General features: G+C 41.1%; 1 protein-coding gene across 16 annotated transcripts in view; it reads right to left on the reverse strand.

Annotated features, from left to right (window-relative positions):
* The window catches only part of KIAA1217, a 244,545-nt gene that overhangs the window by 23,788 nt on the left and 202,318 nt on the right, over positions 1–18,439 (reverse strand). For all 16 annotated transcript variants that reach the window (XR_013947744.1, XM_080583238.1, XM_080583240.1 and 13 more), the window contains 2 exons: positions 13,215–13,375; positions 6,680–6,855 (listed from right to left, as the gene is read on the reverse strand). Coding sequence is in view for 15 of the 16 variants with exons in the window: in XM_080583238.1 (XP_080439364.1) it covers positions 6,680–6,855; positions 13,215–13,375 (337 nt within the window). In the remaining variant the exon portion in view is untranslated. The remainder of the gene's footprint in view (positions 1–6,679; positions 6,856–13,214; positions 13,376–18,439) is intronic.

Here is an 18,439-nt window from a genome sequence, read left to right on the forward strand (position 1 = left end):
AGATCCGTCTCAATGGATAGGCAATATGAAGAGGAAAAGAGAGGAGTAGGTGGTCAGTAACAGGCGAAAAGCCATTGCAGCACCACTCTGCATTTAGGTCACTTAAAGGGGAAACACAGGCACACAGAACAATAAATGACAATACAGCAGTACTTCTGATGCACAGAGAAACAGAAATAGTATCAGGATCTGAACACTAAATGCATGCAGCACAGAACTCATTTCAATCCAAAGCCTAGGAACCTGAGAACCTGTCAAACAATTCTGAATTAAGAATCATGAGTTGCTTCTGAACGGATCACAAACATAAGTGGGGTTAAGTGATGCTCCTCCCATTTTAAGACCACTTCTCCCAAAGACTCTGCCTTGAGAAATACAGCATCACCATTTCCACTAGCATAAGTGTACTTTCAGGAAACAATTTGAGGGACCACACGATGGCAGCAAGGCAACGTTAGTCGGGATCTTTTTCCAGTGGAAGAGGCTGCAATAACACAGGCATCCGCTGTCCCCCTGTCTGCCTCTGCTGTAAAGAAGGGTGCAGATATAAACTGGGAAGGAGCTGGGAAAAGAGAGAGCTCTCCATCATTCACTGTTGCGCAAAGACTCCTGTCCTCCAGAACGATGCCCTACAGTCATGCATCCTCCCCATCCTTTACACCCTGACAGCAGTGCTCAGGATGAGGAAGCGCTACTTTGGGAATCATAGGCTGAGCCCCTCTCCCCCCTTTTGTGGATTACAAGTGGAAAAGCAGCTTCTCAGCTGCTTTGCATCCACCAGGCAATGAAAAAGGCAAGGGGAGAAGGTTAAGCTTGTTCACAGGTGGAAAGATGAGAAATGAACCAAGAACAATACTAGGATGTTTTGGTAGGCTTATAAACTGAGGGAAATACAGGGATAAAGGAAAGACTTCCAGCTAGAAGACAACGTCTTTCTTTCCGTTTTGTTCTCTGAGCAAAAATGGAAAGGATCACCACAAAAACCTTTAGTTCCATACAGTGATACTGTCAAACAAGACAACTGATCCTGAAATTGCTCAGGGGATACCATATTACGCTGCCTCAAGTTGCTAGCTACAAGAGAAAAGAAACTTCAGCCTTCAGGAGCCAAAGATTTAAACAGATGAAGCAGTCTCCAGTGTTTCTTTTATGTAACTGGGAAAACTTGGCTTTATAGATTTGTTTGAGCAAACCCAATTAACAAGACAGTCACCTTAAAGCAGTCTCAGAAGGCTAATACAAGATAAATGATTTTCCTGCAACTATGTTTTACAGAGAGAAGCTAAGACAAACTTTTATGCTGAGATCTTTCTTTAGGCAAAAAATAAAAACAAAAAAAATAATCAGAGGATCTGTCTCAGATTGCAGTATCAGTAGAGCAGGTTACAAAACAAACTGACAAAAAGAACGGCAACAAGTCACCCAGACCAGATGGTATTTGCCCTGGAGTTCAACAGCAACCCAAGGATGAAACAGTTGAACTATTAGTGCTAAGCATCTAACTTCTTGATTAAAATTGCTTTGGCACCAGAGTAGTGGAAAGTGTCACAGACAATAAAAATAACTTTTTAAAAAGGAGGTGGGGCTATCCAAGGATCTGTACTCTGGTGAGACCGACATCCAGACCGGTGTAATTGATAGATACCATAACAAAGAATAAACAATAAAGAAACAGCGGACCCAGAGATAAATACATTGTGTTAACGTGAGTTGTGTAAAGAGAAGGTCTCACAAATCCAGATGGTGCTTTGAAGGAAACAGCAAAAGCATGTGGAAAAACTACAGCCCAAAAGGTTTTCAGCTAGGTATCTAAGTAAAAGTTCTTAAGAAAGAAAAGTTGCCGCAGGACAAGAGGGAAAATTCTCTCATGGATAAAGTAATGGAAGTAAAGAGAAGGGATCAATGAACAGCTTATTCAATGAATGGAGTTTGCTGGTGGGTTCCATAGGGATCTGTGATAGGGCTGGTGCTTTTCAACATATCATAAATGATTTAGAAAAGAGGATGAATAGTATAGTCAAAAAATCTCCAAAGAATATTAAATTATTCAGGGGAATGAAAATGAAAGCTGACTGCAGACGGCTGCAGATGGACCTTCTGAATCTAATTGACCAGGAAGAAAACCAAACATTGAAGTAAATCCTAATAAATATAAATTAATTCTCATGAGATGAGGAACAAACAAACAAACCACTATCACCACCCAAAAAAAAAAAATAATATCAAACTAAACCCAACAACCTCCCAAAGTTTTTATACATAATCATGAACTTTGAACTGCTAATCAGTCCTCATAAGTGCGATGCTGGGTTTGGAATGGAAAGCTCAGGTGGAACATGAGGACAGGAGGACCATCACCATGCCACTGCATGAAATCATGGCATGCCCATATCAGGTACAGCCTGTGCAGGGCTCTCCTCTCTCCCCATCCCCATCTCACAGATGTACTCTAGAGTTAGAAAGGGCACAGAAAAAGATAACAGGATGAGGAAATGTATAGAATAGCTTCTACATGAGAAGTAACTGTGCAAACCAGCACTTTTCAGGCTGGAAAAGACATGATCAAGGTAAGGGGGTGCGGAGAGTTCGTAACATCATGACTAGCATGGAGTTGGTGAATATTCTGCTTTGCATAATTCAAGGGTTTGGGGGTTTTGACAGATGGGAGATTTAAAAAAAAATAATAAAAACTTAAAAAAGAGATTTGTTACTCTATAGAATTCCTTGAACCTGAAAGCTGTAAACAGCAAAAATTAGATAAATTTAAAAAATGCTCAAGTTCATGAAAGGTAAACAACCTATGTAGAGCTTTTGGATATGAGATGCCATCTCTGACTTGAAAACCCCCTGAGCTACAAGTCACTGAAAACAAGGAAATACACTCTGAGCGTGTTGCCAGTTTCTTGTACTTCTTCCCACATATGTGGTGCTAGTGGCTATCTGAGCCCAGCTATTCTTACAAAAATGTCTGATTTTTTTTTAACAATAGTATAAATTATAAGTTACTACAGAACCTATGAGGCAGTTCAAAGATGACTGTAATTTAAATACTCCGCTTTGAAAAAAACTTCTATTAAAGTGTTTATAATAATCTACAACATAATAAACTACTAATAACTGTAAAATGTTCCTCATTATATAAATACTAGATTACTCAATATGTCATATTGTCACAATTTGCCCTTGGTCTGGTAAATTTTAAGGCTAGTATCTGCAACCCAGGAAGTATAATATATAACATTTCTAATGCTGGCTGAAAAGACTGGATAGAAAAAATACCTAATTAGTTAATTCTGAGTGTATGTTTCACTGTTACACATATGTATGAACACTTTAACAGGGTTCCTTGGTTTTCTTTAGATAACTCTGTAATCCTGCGGCAACTGACACACATGGACACATTTCTGTAGGCATCATCATGAATAGCTGCAGAACAGAAAGCTTGCTCTGAAGTGTGCATTGACAGCTCTGCTGTTTACAGCATGAAACCAGCAATTTATTTATTTATTTATCTATTTATCTATCTATTTATTTATTTATTTTAGTTTCCCGATTATAAGTTTCAGAATTGCAAAAACCAGAGCTTTTAAAGCTGAGATTTAAAGAGAGTGAAAGATCTTTCCTTTTATTTCTTTAGACGGAGCTGAAGTTCATACTACAGAATGCTAAATACACTTCTGTAAGTATTGCAAAAGTCCTTAAACTCTGTCTTGCATGAACCCAGTCTACTGATTTAGTCCTATGATGCAGAAAAGGTTAAGAGGGCAACAGTTGAAAGACTAAAAAAAAAAATTTCCCCCCCCGTTGCTTTCCATTTGTTTATATATCTGCAGGGAGATTATGTTAACTGAAAGCACCTATATAGAACATTAATCTTTTCCTGAATACTGTCAGTGACATTCAGTGTGTAATTTTGTGATATATGCTCTTCATTTTTAACAGTTATCAGCTGTTGAACTTAAGGCATTGCCATCAGATGTGCTTTTTCTTTCAGGCTCTGATCCTGCAAGCATGTAAACACATGACAAAGAACTCTCATTGGACACAACTGAAGAAAAATAATTTTATCATTTAATATTTGTTTCTAACATACGTCTAAAAAGGTTGAACTAACATTTATAACTTATGAATGATTTAAGACAGTTTCCTGTAAAATTAGCAAATGAACAATACTTTCCCATTCAACGTTTCTTAGCTGCAAAGTAAATTGGCAGAGGATAACAGACACTTGCTTTATGAGGACACTGCCCTTTGATAACTGAGCTGAGCACAGAAGCAGCAGAAACTCTGTAAACACTGATAAAACAGAACCCTATTGCAATCAGAGTGGTATCCTAAATGAACAGCTGTAACAACCAACACCATTGCACTTGACCTCTCTCAGTATCCTTTTTATGAGGCAATGCTATAAACAACTATCACACAAATGGTTCTTTCCACAGAGAGCAAACAATCTAGAAACTAAGCAATGAGATACACATGGATAAAGTGATGAACAGGAGAGTAATTACTGGAGACTAGAACACAATGTTAACACTACAAACCAGCTGAGCAGATTATAGACACCAGCATGGACTATTACTGCACACTCAACTTTTCTTCACAGAAAGCATATACATCCTCAGAAACATTCTGCTCTGTCTTTACAGATGCACCGTGTTTATTACAAATCTTATTCAAATGACAACACATTGATCAACAGGAAAGATTTACTTTCCTCGGCTGTCAATAACTGTACTCCTGTGGTTCTTTACTCATAATTTTCAACGAAAAGCTGACTATAAAGCTTCTCTGTGTTATGGGGCAATTCTTCAGGTGTGAACTAAATGCAGGAATAAGAAATAATTAATTATATAGCATCCTACTTATGTGAGCACTAGAACTAGTAAAACTGTTTATTGATTTCAGCTCATTTTGTCTCCTACCGACACCAAATATGGAATAAAACAAACAACTGGATCCCACCAGTCATGGTAGGCCAAAGTTTTGGGAAAAAAAAGTCTTACAAAAAGTCTTTACACACACACAGACACACACACACAAGGTACTTTTTAACTGCAGTTTAGTGTATGGAATCCCAGTAAGTAAGTCTTGGAGGGATACTGGCACTGCTGATTGCAATTAAACTTCAATACCTTATTTATGAGATTCCCCCGCCTCTACCATGCAATAGCTGAAGCACTTAATAATGAAATCTGGCTTTCATACTTAAAGCTCAGAGGGCGGTTATCAGTGGTGCAAAGTCTAGTTGGATTCCAGAAAATAGTGGGATACCCCAGTTGTCAATAAAGCGTCCAGTCCTGTTTAACATCTCCATTTATGAGCTGGATGATGGGGCACAGTGTACCCTCAGCAAGTTTGCACATGACACAGAACTGTGAGGAATGGCTGATGTGCCAGAGGGTCGTGCTGCTACCCAGAGGGATGTGGACAGGGTCAAGAAATGGGCAGATGGGAACCTCATGAATTTTAACAAGGAGAAGTGCAAAGTCCTGCACCTGGTGAGGAACAGCCCCAGGCACCAGGACATGCTGGGGGCCACCCAGCAGGTACGCGGCCTAGCAGACAAAGGACCTGGGTGTCCTAGTGGACACTAAGTTGAACATGAGCCAGCAATGTGCCCTTGCTGCAAAGAAGGTTAATGGTATCCCGGGCTTTATCAGACAAAGTATTACTAGCAAGAGAGGTGATTCTTCCCCTCTGCTCAGCATTGGTAAGGCTGCACCTCAAGTATTGTGTCCAGTTCTGTGTCCCTTGTACAAGACAAACATGGACATACTGGAGAGAGTACAACAAAGGACCACAAAGATGATGAAGGGACTGGAGAGTCTTTCCTGTGAGAGAAGGCTGAGAGAGCTGGGACTGTACAGCCTACAAAAAAGAAAGCTCAAGGGGGATTTTTTCAATGTGTACAAATACCTGAAGGGAGGGTGCAAAGAAGGTAGAGCTAGGCTCTTTTCAGCGGTGACCAGTGACAGGACAAGAGGCAATGGGCACCAGCTGAAGCACTTGAGTTTCTATCTAAACATCACACAACACTTCTTCACTATGTGCGTGACAGAACACTGGCACAGGTTGCCCAGGGAGGCTGCAGAGTCTCCCTCCTTGGAGATACTCAAAAGCTGTCTGGACATGGTGTTGGGCAACCAGATGTAGGTGGCCCTGAGCAGGGAGGTTGAACCAGACGACCTGCAGAGATCCCTTCCAACTTCAAACATTCTGTGAAAATTAATCTCATTACCGTCTTTTGAATCCATTTGTTCTTAATAAAATTCCTCTTTCCTTCCCTAAAATATAATGCGTAAATCTGAAGAGGAAAGCTAGTCTTTCTAGAGGAAAAGAGGAAAGCTAAGATGGAGTCTTTCAGAAGAAGGAGGTGGTCATGTGTCTTACAGTCATCTGTTTCCTTACAGCACACTTCCAAAGTGGCCGAAACTCTTCATACTGGTGGGACATGTCCAGCAGGCTGCACTACAAAGGACTCCCAGTCGGGGGCCAATGCTTTTTAGAACATAGACACAGTTTTACAGCCAATATCAGTACAAGGAAACATAGCTACAACAGCATGCACAAGTTCTGTTTCACTGAAGACAGTGGTGAAAACTAATACTCTATGGAATTAAAAAAAAAAAAAAAAGGCCAGTCAAAAGCAACAAATTCTAAGAGTTTCTCAACCCACCATAATTTCTTTACAATCCTCTCTTCCTCGTTGAGGTATTTCTGCCTTTCTTGTTCCACCAGGTTGCGCTGTCGCTGCACAGGATCTTCAAGCCTCTTCACTGTTTCAATCATTTTGCCATTGATTTCCAGCTCTGCTTTCTTCACCATTGCCCTCAGCATCTCCTGGTTCTGCAGCTGTTGCACAAAAGAAATCAACTTCAATTTTTCCTGCTTGACTGACATCCCTGGCAACAGAATACATTGCAGAGCTCAGAAATAAGTTGGGATAAACAGCCCCACAGCTAGAGAGACTTTTTACCTTCTCCTTTCCCTCTTTAACTTTACCTATAGGCATTATTCCATGAGAAAGTGTTGGAGGTGAGAAAAGCCCACATTTGTTTAACTTCTAATGTGTATACCTAACTTCCTGTTGTCAGCTGATGAACAAAAGATGTTGGGTTCAATACATCACTCTCAGTGCATAACTTCTGCAGAGATTGTGGCCCCTGTATAATGCTCAGTCCACCATGAATCAAGCATTATTCACGCCTCATGACAATGCCCAAAGCCTGACTTCCACTTTGCGCATCTCTCTTATTTTTATACACTGCATTGCCCATACATGCCTAGTGGATAATTGCACATATTAATGTAAGAGCTGGAACATACTATTACTCTCAGAATGGAATATTTCGGTCTCTCAAGGGGCAGAGGAAGGACTGTGCCATCCAGTGTGATTTGGTGACAGACATACTCATCTGTGATATAAAACACCTTCCTCACCCACCCAAACCACCTTTTAAAATATGGTAATTTTCTGGAAACCGGACATGTAAGATTCACACATTCTTTCTCAAGAGATCTACTATTTGTGCCTTCCTAGCCTCATATCTGAAGTGTTAATTTTTTTTACTGATATTAAGTTTGCAGAACAAAATTCAGGTAAGAAAACAAGTTCACATAAACTGATCAGAGGGGCTCCATCTAGTCACAACTTCAGGATATAAGCAAAAAGAACACAACTCTGTCAGCCTAGCAGCAATCTCATACCGTAAGATTTTTTAAAACACCTTGGGAAACTCAGTTCCATTTTTAGAACTAGCAATCAAACCTTCAACTGTCTTCTAAACATCCAGGCTTAACAGCCAAACTGCTTTCAACATAAGTAAAAACACTGCCTAATAGGAAGAATCACAAAAATGGCTTACATACAAGACAGTGTAAGGCAACAAGACTTCTTTTGAAGTTGATTTAAGAGAATTTCTGGGAATCAGAGAAAAAAAAAGCAAAAGCCTTTGCCAGGTTGTTCTTACCCAATCAGTACAGGAATTAGAGGAACAAACTCAGTTCTCTCCTCCTGACTGTTCAGAAATTGTGCCTGACTCTGCCAGTGACACAACTCTCCAGTGACACAGCTGTGATGAGAGGGAGGGTAACACTTCACTGAAAGTGTTCAGGGGGGTCTGGGCTATGACAAGCAGGAGGTGTTAGCTCAAAACTCAGCTCAACATAAGTGTAAGCAGTGAGGGAAAAAAATGAAGCTGGAAAACATTTGAAACAGCACAGATTTATAAACATTGTCAGCTGCTTTATACCAGACTGGATTCTTCTGAAGACAGTGCATATGTGTATTTTTCCCCACAATGGGATTAATGTTTGGATTTGATAAATTAAAATCTCTGACAGTGAGACCAGCACAGCTGAGACACATGTCTCTTTCATTGTGGCAAGAAGGAAAACATAAATGAATGAATAAATGAGGGAATGAGCATGTACCACTTCAGTCATATATTTTATTCACAGCTCTTTAACGAGCAGGGAAATTTGAAAAAGGGAAGTGACTTGGAAAATGTGAAACAACTTATCTGAGGTCAGGAAGAAGGGCCAGCATGACTTAAGCCTCAGGTGTCCAGAATTTCAGTCCTCCATGTTCCTCAGCTCTGTGACTCCCAGCATGCCAAAATGGGGCTTGTGTGCTTTTGTGTGCGTGTGTGTACAACGGCAAACACGCTGGTTTATTATGAGGGTCTATGTTTATTATAGTGACATCTACAGCTAAGGTGCTTGAACACCGTTAGAAAATTTCAGTTTTAAAGGTTCATCCATTTCTGATAACAAGATTAGGGAATAAAAATATAACTCATAAATATTTCAAAAAGCTGGTATGTTTAGGACTCCCTAACCTCAGTCCTTGGAGTGAGCTCTTGAAGTTTGGGAATGACTCATCTTGGTATCAAAGAGAAGTTTTTGCCATTTCTTTGAAAATTCACCCAACACCTAGCTAGTTCTGGCAAAACTAGGTTTCTTCATATTTGGAGAACAGGGACAGAAAGTGAGGAGGGAGAGGTACAGATGGGTGCAGGGAGAAAAAGAAGGAACCAAGGGGAACCAGTAACCAAGGGTTTAGGCAGGGCAAAGCAAAGTGAGCAGGAGCAGAGGGGAAGAGCTGTGTGAGGAGAGGAGGCAGTCTTGGGCCACTACAGCATATTTCCCTCCACACTCTGGAACTGAACTTGATTCTTATCTTTCTGCTGTCAGCAGGCATCAGATCTGAGACTCCCTAAGTGCACACGCCTTGTGTCCCTCAGACCACCTCTGCCAGTTACTCCATCACCTCAAGCGGAAGACATTTTATGGATCTGCCAGAGTTATTCTGGTTCAGGAGAGCACAACCTTTTGTAATTCACATTTGCTTGAAAACAAGACAAATAAATAATTCTAGATACTCACACCTTTGTTAAAACAGTGTTCAAGTTTCAAAGTCAAATGCAAGTCAGGGTAAGGAAATGCAATGCAGGTTTTCCTCTCACTACCAAACAAAAATCTCTTGCTAATTAATGTGGCTTATAAGTGCAAGCAGAAAATAATAATAATATGATTTTTAGAACTCTAGCAACTTCTCCTACATTTATTACCCCTGTCTCTCACTCCCAGCATCACCAGTCTCCCCAGACCCCTGCGTTGTCCCTCTTCTCCAGCAGCTGCTCCAGCCATTATCTATCACTGTTCTCTCACAAGTACCCCAGCACTGCCTCTGGCACCCACTTTGAAAACAACCTGATAACCAGTCTAGTTCACTTTAAACCAATTATTATTTGTGATACAGGTAACTGGAAAACCAGCTATTAGTTCGTAACCCTGCTCCTCACTAGGAGACGAGCACGTCCTGTCCAGCAGGAGCATCCCAGGCCGTGATGGGAGAGGCTTCTGGGCCACCAAGTTCCACATACGCCACTGCACAAACCCACCACCAGGGACTGCCTGCCTGCAGCTCAGGATCTCTGCAGAATCTAATTACCTAATTCCTAATGTTTGTTACCATTCGTAGATTAAATCTCGTCTCACCAATTCTATAACGCAGTTCAGAACATAATTGAATTTCTAATTCAAAGTTACACTTGTGAGACTATTTGAGTATCACGTACCATTTATGACAGTATTATTATTGCATTTTCTATCCTTTCGGCGGCACTCATTTTCCTGCAAGTAATAAATTTACCGAGGGAAAAGCTTGCATGCATACACATATCTAAAGCTGAACCTTAATCAGATCTAACTGCTTCCCCTTAAAACATGTTCAGTTAAAGAAAGGCAGGAACAGAAAAAAGTTTCAATGTACAAATAAGCTAATGATAATACACCATGAACACATGGTATAAGGTTTCTTTTCAAACCTGCCACTATGGGAGTGCAGAGTGAACTACCCCACCGTACTCATCACGTGCTCCAGTCTGACCAACAGCAAAAACGTACAGAACACAGGCTGAGTTACTGCCTATCTCTGGCAATGAGGAAAACTCCACGGTACCATGAAACTAGACTTCCTTGAACATCTCTGAAAATCTGAGCTTTTAAGGAAGTTGGGAGAGGGCTGGCAAGAAAGGTATCTAACCTCTTACAACATCCGTGATGCAAATGTCTTTATTTCAAGAATCTCTGGTTAAAATCCAACCACGGAGTAAAATAGACCGGCCTTTTGGTTGCATCTGCTAACATATACATTTAACTGGTGTGTGAATCAATTCATCTGGATGGATTCCTGCTGGATACATTTTAAAAACAGGATTTTGCCAGAACAGACAAAGCCTACATGAATGAATGGGTCTTTTCCATCATGTGTTTCTCTGGTTCTATAAAACAAATGAGTAAGAATTTACAGTGATATCATCAATTCAAAATTGAACCACAGACAATATTAAATATAGTTTTATGTCCTGTTCTTGTTACTTGGTTATCCTGCCAAGTTCTGTGCCTGTGCAATCATCTTTTTCAGTTCTCTGGAAGTGTTTCTTTTAGTCTGTCACCATAAGAAAAATTCACACAAACAGGAACAAACTGACTGACGATCCAGGAGAAACAGAGAAACTGAACAATATGAAGTACTGTCACACATACTATGCACGCAACCTGGAAAAACAGAAAAATACATTTCCCTGTTACTTAGAATTATTTTACAAAAAATGGAGCACATTTTTTTTTACCATCAGAAGTGTGATATTTCAACATTCTTTAGCTTAAAACAGTACTTATTAACACTACTACCACTTCCTGCCTTACAAGCTGTGAACTCTTTTTCAAAATACTTCCACCCATTCAGGAAAGTCACGACATTAAATGCACTCTCATACTTGGGTATATATTATAACACCCAAGTTTCCCTTAAGCTACAGGTTCTTCCATCCAACTCTCACAAATCTGCCCATGTCATACTGGCACAATGCTATCATGTATTTGCAATCATTTCTGAAATAAGGGAAGTTAGCCAGATTTAATGAGCCCACTCTGGATAGCTCCTCTTTTTTCCTTCTCAAGACTTCCTTGGCAGCGACGATTTGCGCAGATGGTACAAGTTTCTTCACTCCTGTGTGCCCTAATGCTGTATCTGATCAAAAGCAAGGATCCTGCCCCAGGCAGGGCTGTGGAAACAAGCTGCAGCTGGGGAAATGCTACCTCCCTGGCAAGCAGGCCCTGTGAGAAAGATACATTCACTGCCTCCAGCGCTGCACTTGCAACCTCCATTCCAATTTGCAAGGCCACATACTAAGCACAGCTGGTGGCCAGATCACAGGAGTTTGCCAAGAGCTGCATTTGGCACATGGGGTTACAGAAGGACAGAAGGGCTGCAGCGGCTCGCAGCACAAACATGCAGGAATACCCTCTTATACATAACGTGCCAGGGCAGAGACCCTAAGGCAGTCAGTTTTACTGAAAAGTAAAAGCATGGGTGCTGTATCACATGCAGAGGTCACCTGCTTGACACAACTGCTTGCTCCAAACATATTCTACCATCTCTTTGTTACCAGCACACTGAGCACAGGACCTCGTCACAGCACCTTCAGGCTCCACCACATTTTCTTTACTCTGATGTTTACTTTCTGCTCCCTTGCCCTGACGCTGGTTCATAATTCAATTCCCTTTATTTAAGGAAGTGAAGGCAAAATGCGGTCTAAATCCTGATTCATATTACCTTTATTCTACTCTAAAATTAATCGGCAAATCAAAGGAGTCTGACACAGTGCTGTTCTCATATTCAAAACCTCCCTGGCACTAACAGCAGTAGCTGCAGCCCTACAATACCAAACATGCAATGTCTCTTTCCAGATAAGGAGGATTGGCAGAGTACTGAAGTTTTCCCTGCTGTCCACTTTGTCTTACAAGAAATTGCTTTACCTCTTCTTACACCTTCTGAGGCAATACACTGTGCTTTTCAGTTTCCAATTAATTGAAGGGCTGAAGACTTTTACAGCTGCATAGGCTTACTTTCACGGTGCCTGAGATGAGCAGCATACATTTACATTGGTAACCTGACTGTGTATGTCAACAGAACATTTTGGTTAACTCTTCATTGTTCTTACTGTTTCTTGCAGCTTCTGAGGTGTTGATGTGTGTTAAGAAGGTGCTGGTAAAGTGTGAATGTACGTTGGGTGCATCAAACCTTTGCAGTAACTTTTGAAATCATCCTTTCCACTTGCTGCTCAAGCTGGCTATTCTTCTGCATTCTATAAATACAGGCCTCAAATGCTGGCTTAATGCATATCTACTGATCCTCAGCTACATTTCTGTTTCCTTACATCAAAGTTGTTTATTCAGAAACTTAAAAACTGTCTCAACTATAAACAGTATGGAGCAGGAACATGGCTCTTCCAACATGTTTATACAGCACATAGCATAGCAGGGTCCAAACTAATCACAGACTTGATATTACTGTAACATAAATACTGCTTTAATGTCTAGAGCCATTCAACTAAACTAGAAATTAAGTTATTTCTCCATATCTGAGCAACACTAGTTAAATTGAGCTAATTCTTATATCTCTAGGACTATGCAAGTGGTATGTGCTAGAGCAGTATATGCTTTTGTATGTGTGATAATTGTGTCTCTCCTTTTCTATATAACTCTGCTACCTAGAATCACGTACAAAAGGTGAGAGGAAGGGAGAGGGAGAGGGAGGGGGAGAGGGAGAGGGAGAGGGAGAGGGAGAGGGAGAGGGAGGGAGGGAGAGGGAGAGCATTTCCTGACAACCCAATTTCCTACCATTTATCAGGTAAGCGTACCTGTAGTTGCTTCATCTGATGCAGCTGCAGCCGCAGATCTGACACGTTGCGTTTCATACCATGCAGGCTTACTTGCATCGATGAGGCTCCGGCAGGGTGATGGATGACGGCTGACTCCACTGTTGCCAACGTGTTCTTCCCCCCAGGTAAGTTAGCAGCGCCTGCAAGTAAGCAGCAGCACAGGTTGAGCTCACCAGCAGAGGAGGTGCAAACATGGTCCTTCCTCTCCACGCCGAATTCACGTGCATTTCACACGGATGGACAAGAAAAGAAAACTACGGTTGCCAGTGCTCAGGGCAGTGGCATCTCCCCACCCGATGTAATTGGAGACACTGTATAATATGAGAGTGTGTCTGTGCTGGAACCTCAGCCATATCAGAGCACTGTCTTACCACAAGACTGCTTCCTACCACATGTAGTGGAGCTAGGAAAATTAGCTATAACTGCACATTACACAAAACAGCAGCAAATCAAATCGGTGCTGAAAGTAGCTTTGGGAACGTCTTCTCAGGAGCCATCTGGGAGCAAGTTCATTCAAATTCACAGGACTCCTGAACTGCATATGTGTTGATTAATTCAGCCAAACTGCCAAGTGTGGGGGAAAGGTTTCTACAGAGAATCTTACTTTGCTGCTTAAAGTATGATTGTGTTATTTCTATCAGCTGTGTCCAACAGCTACGGTATTAAACCAAGAGAAGAGAAATGAAATAATGGTCATTTATTTAGGACTGTGTTTACAAGGGAGTACAGCATAAAACAAGTAAGTGAGCTGAGTCATCACAAGACTTTCTTCATTAAGTAATGCTGTTCTTCCACACAGCATCAATATTAAGGTTGTTCTTTTCAGTCTCAAGCCTGGGAAAAAGCTTTATTTACAGGGTACAATCAAATCCTAGTTCATCAGCTAGTAGTCCTATTACAGCTGACTGATGGCAATTCACACTTAAACACCCATATTCTTCAAACTGTCTTTTTAATGTGTCCTTTCCCCTCCCCTCTGCCAACAGGCAAAATGACAGGAGTATGCACTCTAGTTTCCAAGCCCAGAACTATGTGGCCCTGCACAGCTTTCTGATCACAGTGTCAGATCCACCTCAAGCTCATATGACAGTGTGGCTGCAGCTCCCCAAATTACTGCACTGTGTCATCCCCCTATCACTTTCTTCTTTCTCTATGAGATTAAAATCAAACATCTGAGGAAACTGAAAATAACTGGTCAATGGATGTATGTGCACAAGGACTTTGGTCATCATTTGTTCCCACAGGCACACATCCTATCAAGTTCGATGAAATCAAATGTAGCGTTGCAAACTTTTTTTTTTTTGCCTCTTGGAGGCAAATTTTCAGTGCACTGAAGAGAATGACATATCCTGTCTGTCTGGAATGAGTATGAACCCAAGAGTGGTAGGTTTTACCTCCACGCACTCATCCCTAGTAGTCTAGTCAGCTAGTAAAGTCTCCAAATGTGCCTGAGTACAGCTCAGCAGAACAACAAATTGCTATTCCTTTGCCAACAGGTGTGGATTTCTCAAACATAACTTTTGCAAAATTCATCCATGAGGAAGCGTTTTTAAAGGAAGGAATTTATGCCAAGCTGTTTTTATTTAAAAATAGGCTAAAAGGTTTCTGAAGAATCGTTGTTTCCTGCTGTACCTACATTTGCAGTTCCCTTCAGCAAAAGCACGTGTCCCTTGGGCTGCACTCATGCTGTATACAGTGCTGCAGGTCTCTGGAGACATGCTCAAACAAAAAGCTGTTCTAGCCTGGTGCTGCCCGTTGTAATGCTACGCCCTACCTAATTGAGCTTCTGCTAGATCTGCTCGGTGCTTCAACAACAGCACTCTTCATTTCAGTGCTGAGCAAGCTGCTGCACATTTTTGCCACGTTCCAGTATGATTCGGCGCTCTTTTGACTGTAAAATAATTGTTTAAAAGAAAGAAACACTCAAGAAATAAACAGTCCTTGTTCACTGTCATTCTGTACCCGCTCCATGCTTCAGTCTAATCTAAGCCAATACTTATGTCTACATGTACACTACATTTTTTCCTACAAAGCATGTATCTTTCTCCCACATGCACTATTTTTTGCGTTTTTTTAAGAAAAGGGTATTTAGTTCATAAACCCAACAGACAGAAACCACCAGAGAGTCTGAAAAATGTGGATAAGCCTCCAAGAGTTCTGATCCCTAGCCACAAATCTGGACTATTTTTGAAAGCACATCTACCTTTCTGCTATTCTTTGCCTCAAGCAAAAGCTCCAAAACCTCAGCCCCCAACTCTGTGGTTATGCAGCCAAGGCATGAATCAGTCCCCTCCAGTCTCTCCCCACATGTTGGACACCAGTCAATTTGCATATTTTTGGAGGATGAGGTGCCTGCTTTCTTCTAAGTGTAGATGGACTGTGATCTGCTTCTGTAAACAATAAATGTGTCCTACTCCCTGCAAACCAGCCCTCCTCCTCCTCTGCTACCCCAGCCACCTCTTGTACCTCTCCTACTACGACGTTCCTGCTGTAGGCAGTGCTCAGAGCCCACAAAGCACGAAGGGACTCCTAAGGGGGTGAAACACAACCACACTCACCCAGCGAGCATGGGAGCGCAGTGAGGATCACCAGCTGATTTCTCAGAAATTCATATTTTCATCAAAAAGGAATAAAAGGGCAGCTGAATGAGGGACTGCTTCGTCTAGGGAGTATAGCTCTCATTTGGAAGCAGGCCCAGGCTGTAGCTTTGCGATTAGATGTAGAGCCAGATGGATTGAAGGGAAAGAAACAGTGTTGGCTTGCATAGCTTTTCAAATAAACCCTTGTTGGAGCTAGGTAAGGGGTCCTGAGGAAAATAAAAAATACTGCAGTGCAAAAGGGAAAGTCTTGGTAGTTGCCCAGGCTCAGGAAGGCAAGGAACAGGACTGCCACTTCCTGACACCTGACCTTTGCTATCATGCAAAGACAGTGCTCTCCTTCCATTTTCCAGAATTTAGTTTTCTTTCTAAAACGCTAAGATTTTGTTTTGAAGCAGGCTAGAAAAAAAAGACCATCAGAAGACATCAAGAAGTGTTTCTTCCTAAATCATTCATATTCTTATCAAAGAGCCACATTTTAAAACATCATTTGGGGAGACGTGGCAGTTACTCAGTTCCCTTATCAGCTGGTTGGAATCCACTAAACAAACAGACAAATGCAATGTTAAGGTTGCAACTCCATCATTAGCAAGCTGTTATGGTCAGACACCAAAGTGTCCTTAAAAGAACAGAATGTTCTACAGATATCGGTGTGCAACTTCACCTCGGTGATCCAGAATTAACTCAGGATCATGCTATACTTGCAAACGCTGACCAAGTTCAACAACTAGCATGATCTACCTTTGAATATGAGATAAGCAAGCAGATATGGACAACTTTTTAAGTTCACAGATCATTACAAGAGTCACGCATGTGAAAGCAGCACACAGATGTGCACAGAAGACAAGAAGTCTCCGGCAAGCACAGGTCACAAAGGGTGAGGAATCAAATTTGAGCACTATATGTGTAACACTTCTCCCTGCTCTATCTCCCTCTCTTGATTTGTACTGGAGATGTCAGCACAGAAAGAAAGACTCCTTTGACCCTTTTCAGAATATACTAAAATCTCCTTCTTCCTCTTCCACCAAGGCAGCAAATGGCAAATTGATTTTGTTTGTTTTGCTTCGCAATCCAGGATATAATTGATACAGAATTGAATCTATCTATCATTCTTACCACTTGATGAACAAAATATGACAGAAAAGAGAGTAGATGAGCATTTCCTAGCATATTTGTTAGTAATCTCATGGACAATCTTTCTAGTAAGTTTCTGTTGTTGTTGTTTTTTTTTTTAGTCACATGCTATCAGGCTGTTCCTAAACGAAGAGTCCCTAGATGCCATTCACTTTTGAAGAACTGAAAAAGGTTATAAGGATTCAGTCATGGGGTTTATCCTAGCATGAATAGGAGATACATAGCTCGACTATGGAAGGTTACTGCTCTTTGAACCCAACTCCCATGAAAAAATGAGCCTAAAGCAACAAAACATAAGAAATGCAGACAGCAGAGTCACTATCACAGGCTTATTTTCCCCAGTGGAAAAGCATTTTTGTTTAGGTTCTAATATTTGAGGCTACAGAATCTGCTACAGACTGCCAAAGCAAAAACATGTTAAATACAACTACTTGATTTATACAAAATACCAAACGGAGTATTCACAGTCTAGATATACAGAAGTATCTAGGATTTAGAAAATTTGGTTTCTTTTCCTTCCCAAGTGAGCTAGTTGTCTATTTTTTGCATGAATGTCTCCCATCACTAGAAAACATACTACAAAATACAATGTTGGTTCAGCATTGATGAGTCAATTTTATCCTGCACAGATGTTTTATTGTTCAGGATAGGAAGCAATTCACGTTTCTGCTTACCACTGCTCTAGAAAGGACTGCTCAATCAACATTTTATACCACTTTTCCTTTCAAATAGTCTTTGAAATTGCTAAAACTGGTATCTCAGTGTGCAGTTGTCAAGTGGAATTGTGTACTTTGAGAGCTGACTGTCTAATGGCTATACTTAATAAAGATTGCGGTGAACTGGAGAGCAAAACAGAGGTCTGCAGAGTGTTTCTGGATGCTGCAGGCATGTTTAAACCCAAGCATACTTACTCGAAGGAGAAACATTCTGTAGCATGTTTTGCATATTCTGACAGATTGTTGATGTCTTTCAGGTAAGCAGAGACTTATTAGACCTCGTTATGTGTAATTTCAAAAGCAGATGCAAAAGCAGACTATTCTATTATATAGGAAAGCAGTCCTCAGTATTAGCTGATATGGGTGACAATACTGAAGCAGTAGCATATTGTGGTCAGCATCACACCTTGTTTCCCTTTACCTGTTATAGTTCAATTTTCTGATTTTCCTGTTGCTGTGTCATGCTGGACGGACAGGATTTAGGGATGCAGATGCTGGAGTTACAACTATAGAGTGCTGATAGGGATCCTTGCAGTTGCATGGCTACATGACTGGCTGCATGGCCAGCCCCACTGCCCTATGTCTATCTCCCCAGGTGATCAGAAGTGCACCTATTACACAACCTGAACCGTGGTATCCTTACTCACATGATGCGTATGGGCACGGCTGTGTGACAGAGACAATATCTCTGTCAGTACCTGACAGATACTGATCTGGTCTTTTGACAGTAAATTAAAGTGGCCACTCCTGCCCCCCA

The sequence above is a fragment of the Anser brachyrhynchus genome (assembly GCF_964034855.1).
Source record: "Anser brachyrhynchus genome assembly, chromosome: 2".
Classification (NCBI taxonomy): Eukaryota; Metazoa; Chordata; class Aves; order Anseriformes; family Anatidae; genus Anser; species Anser brachyrhynchus.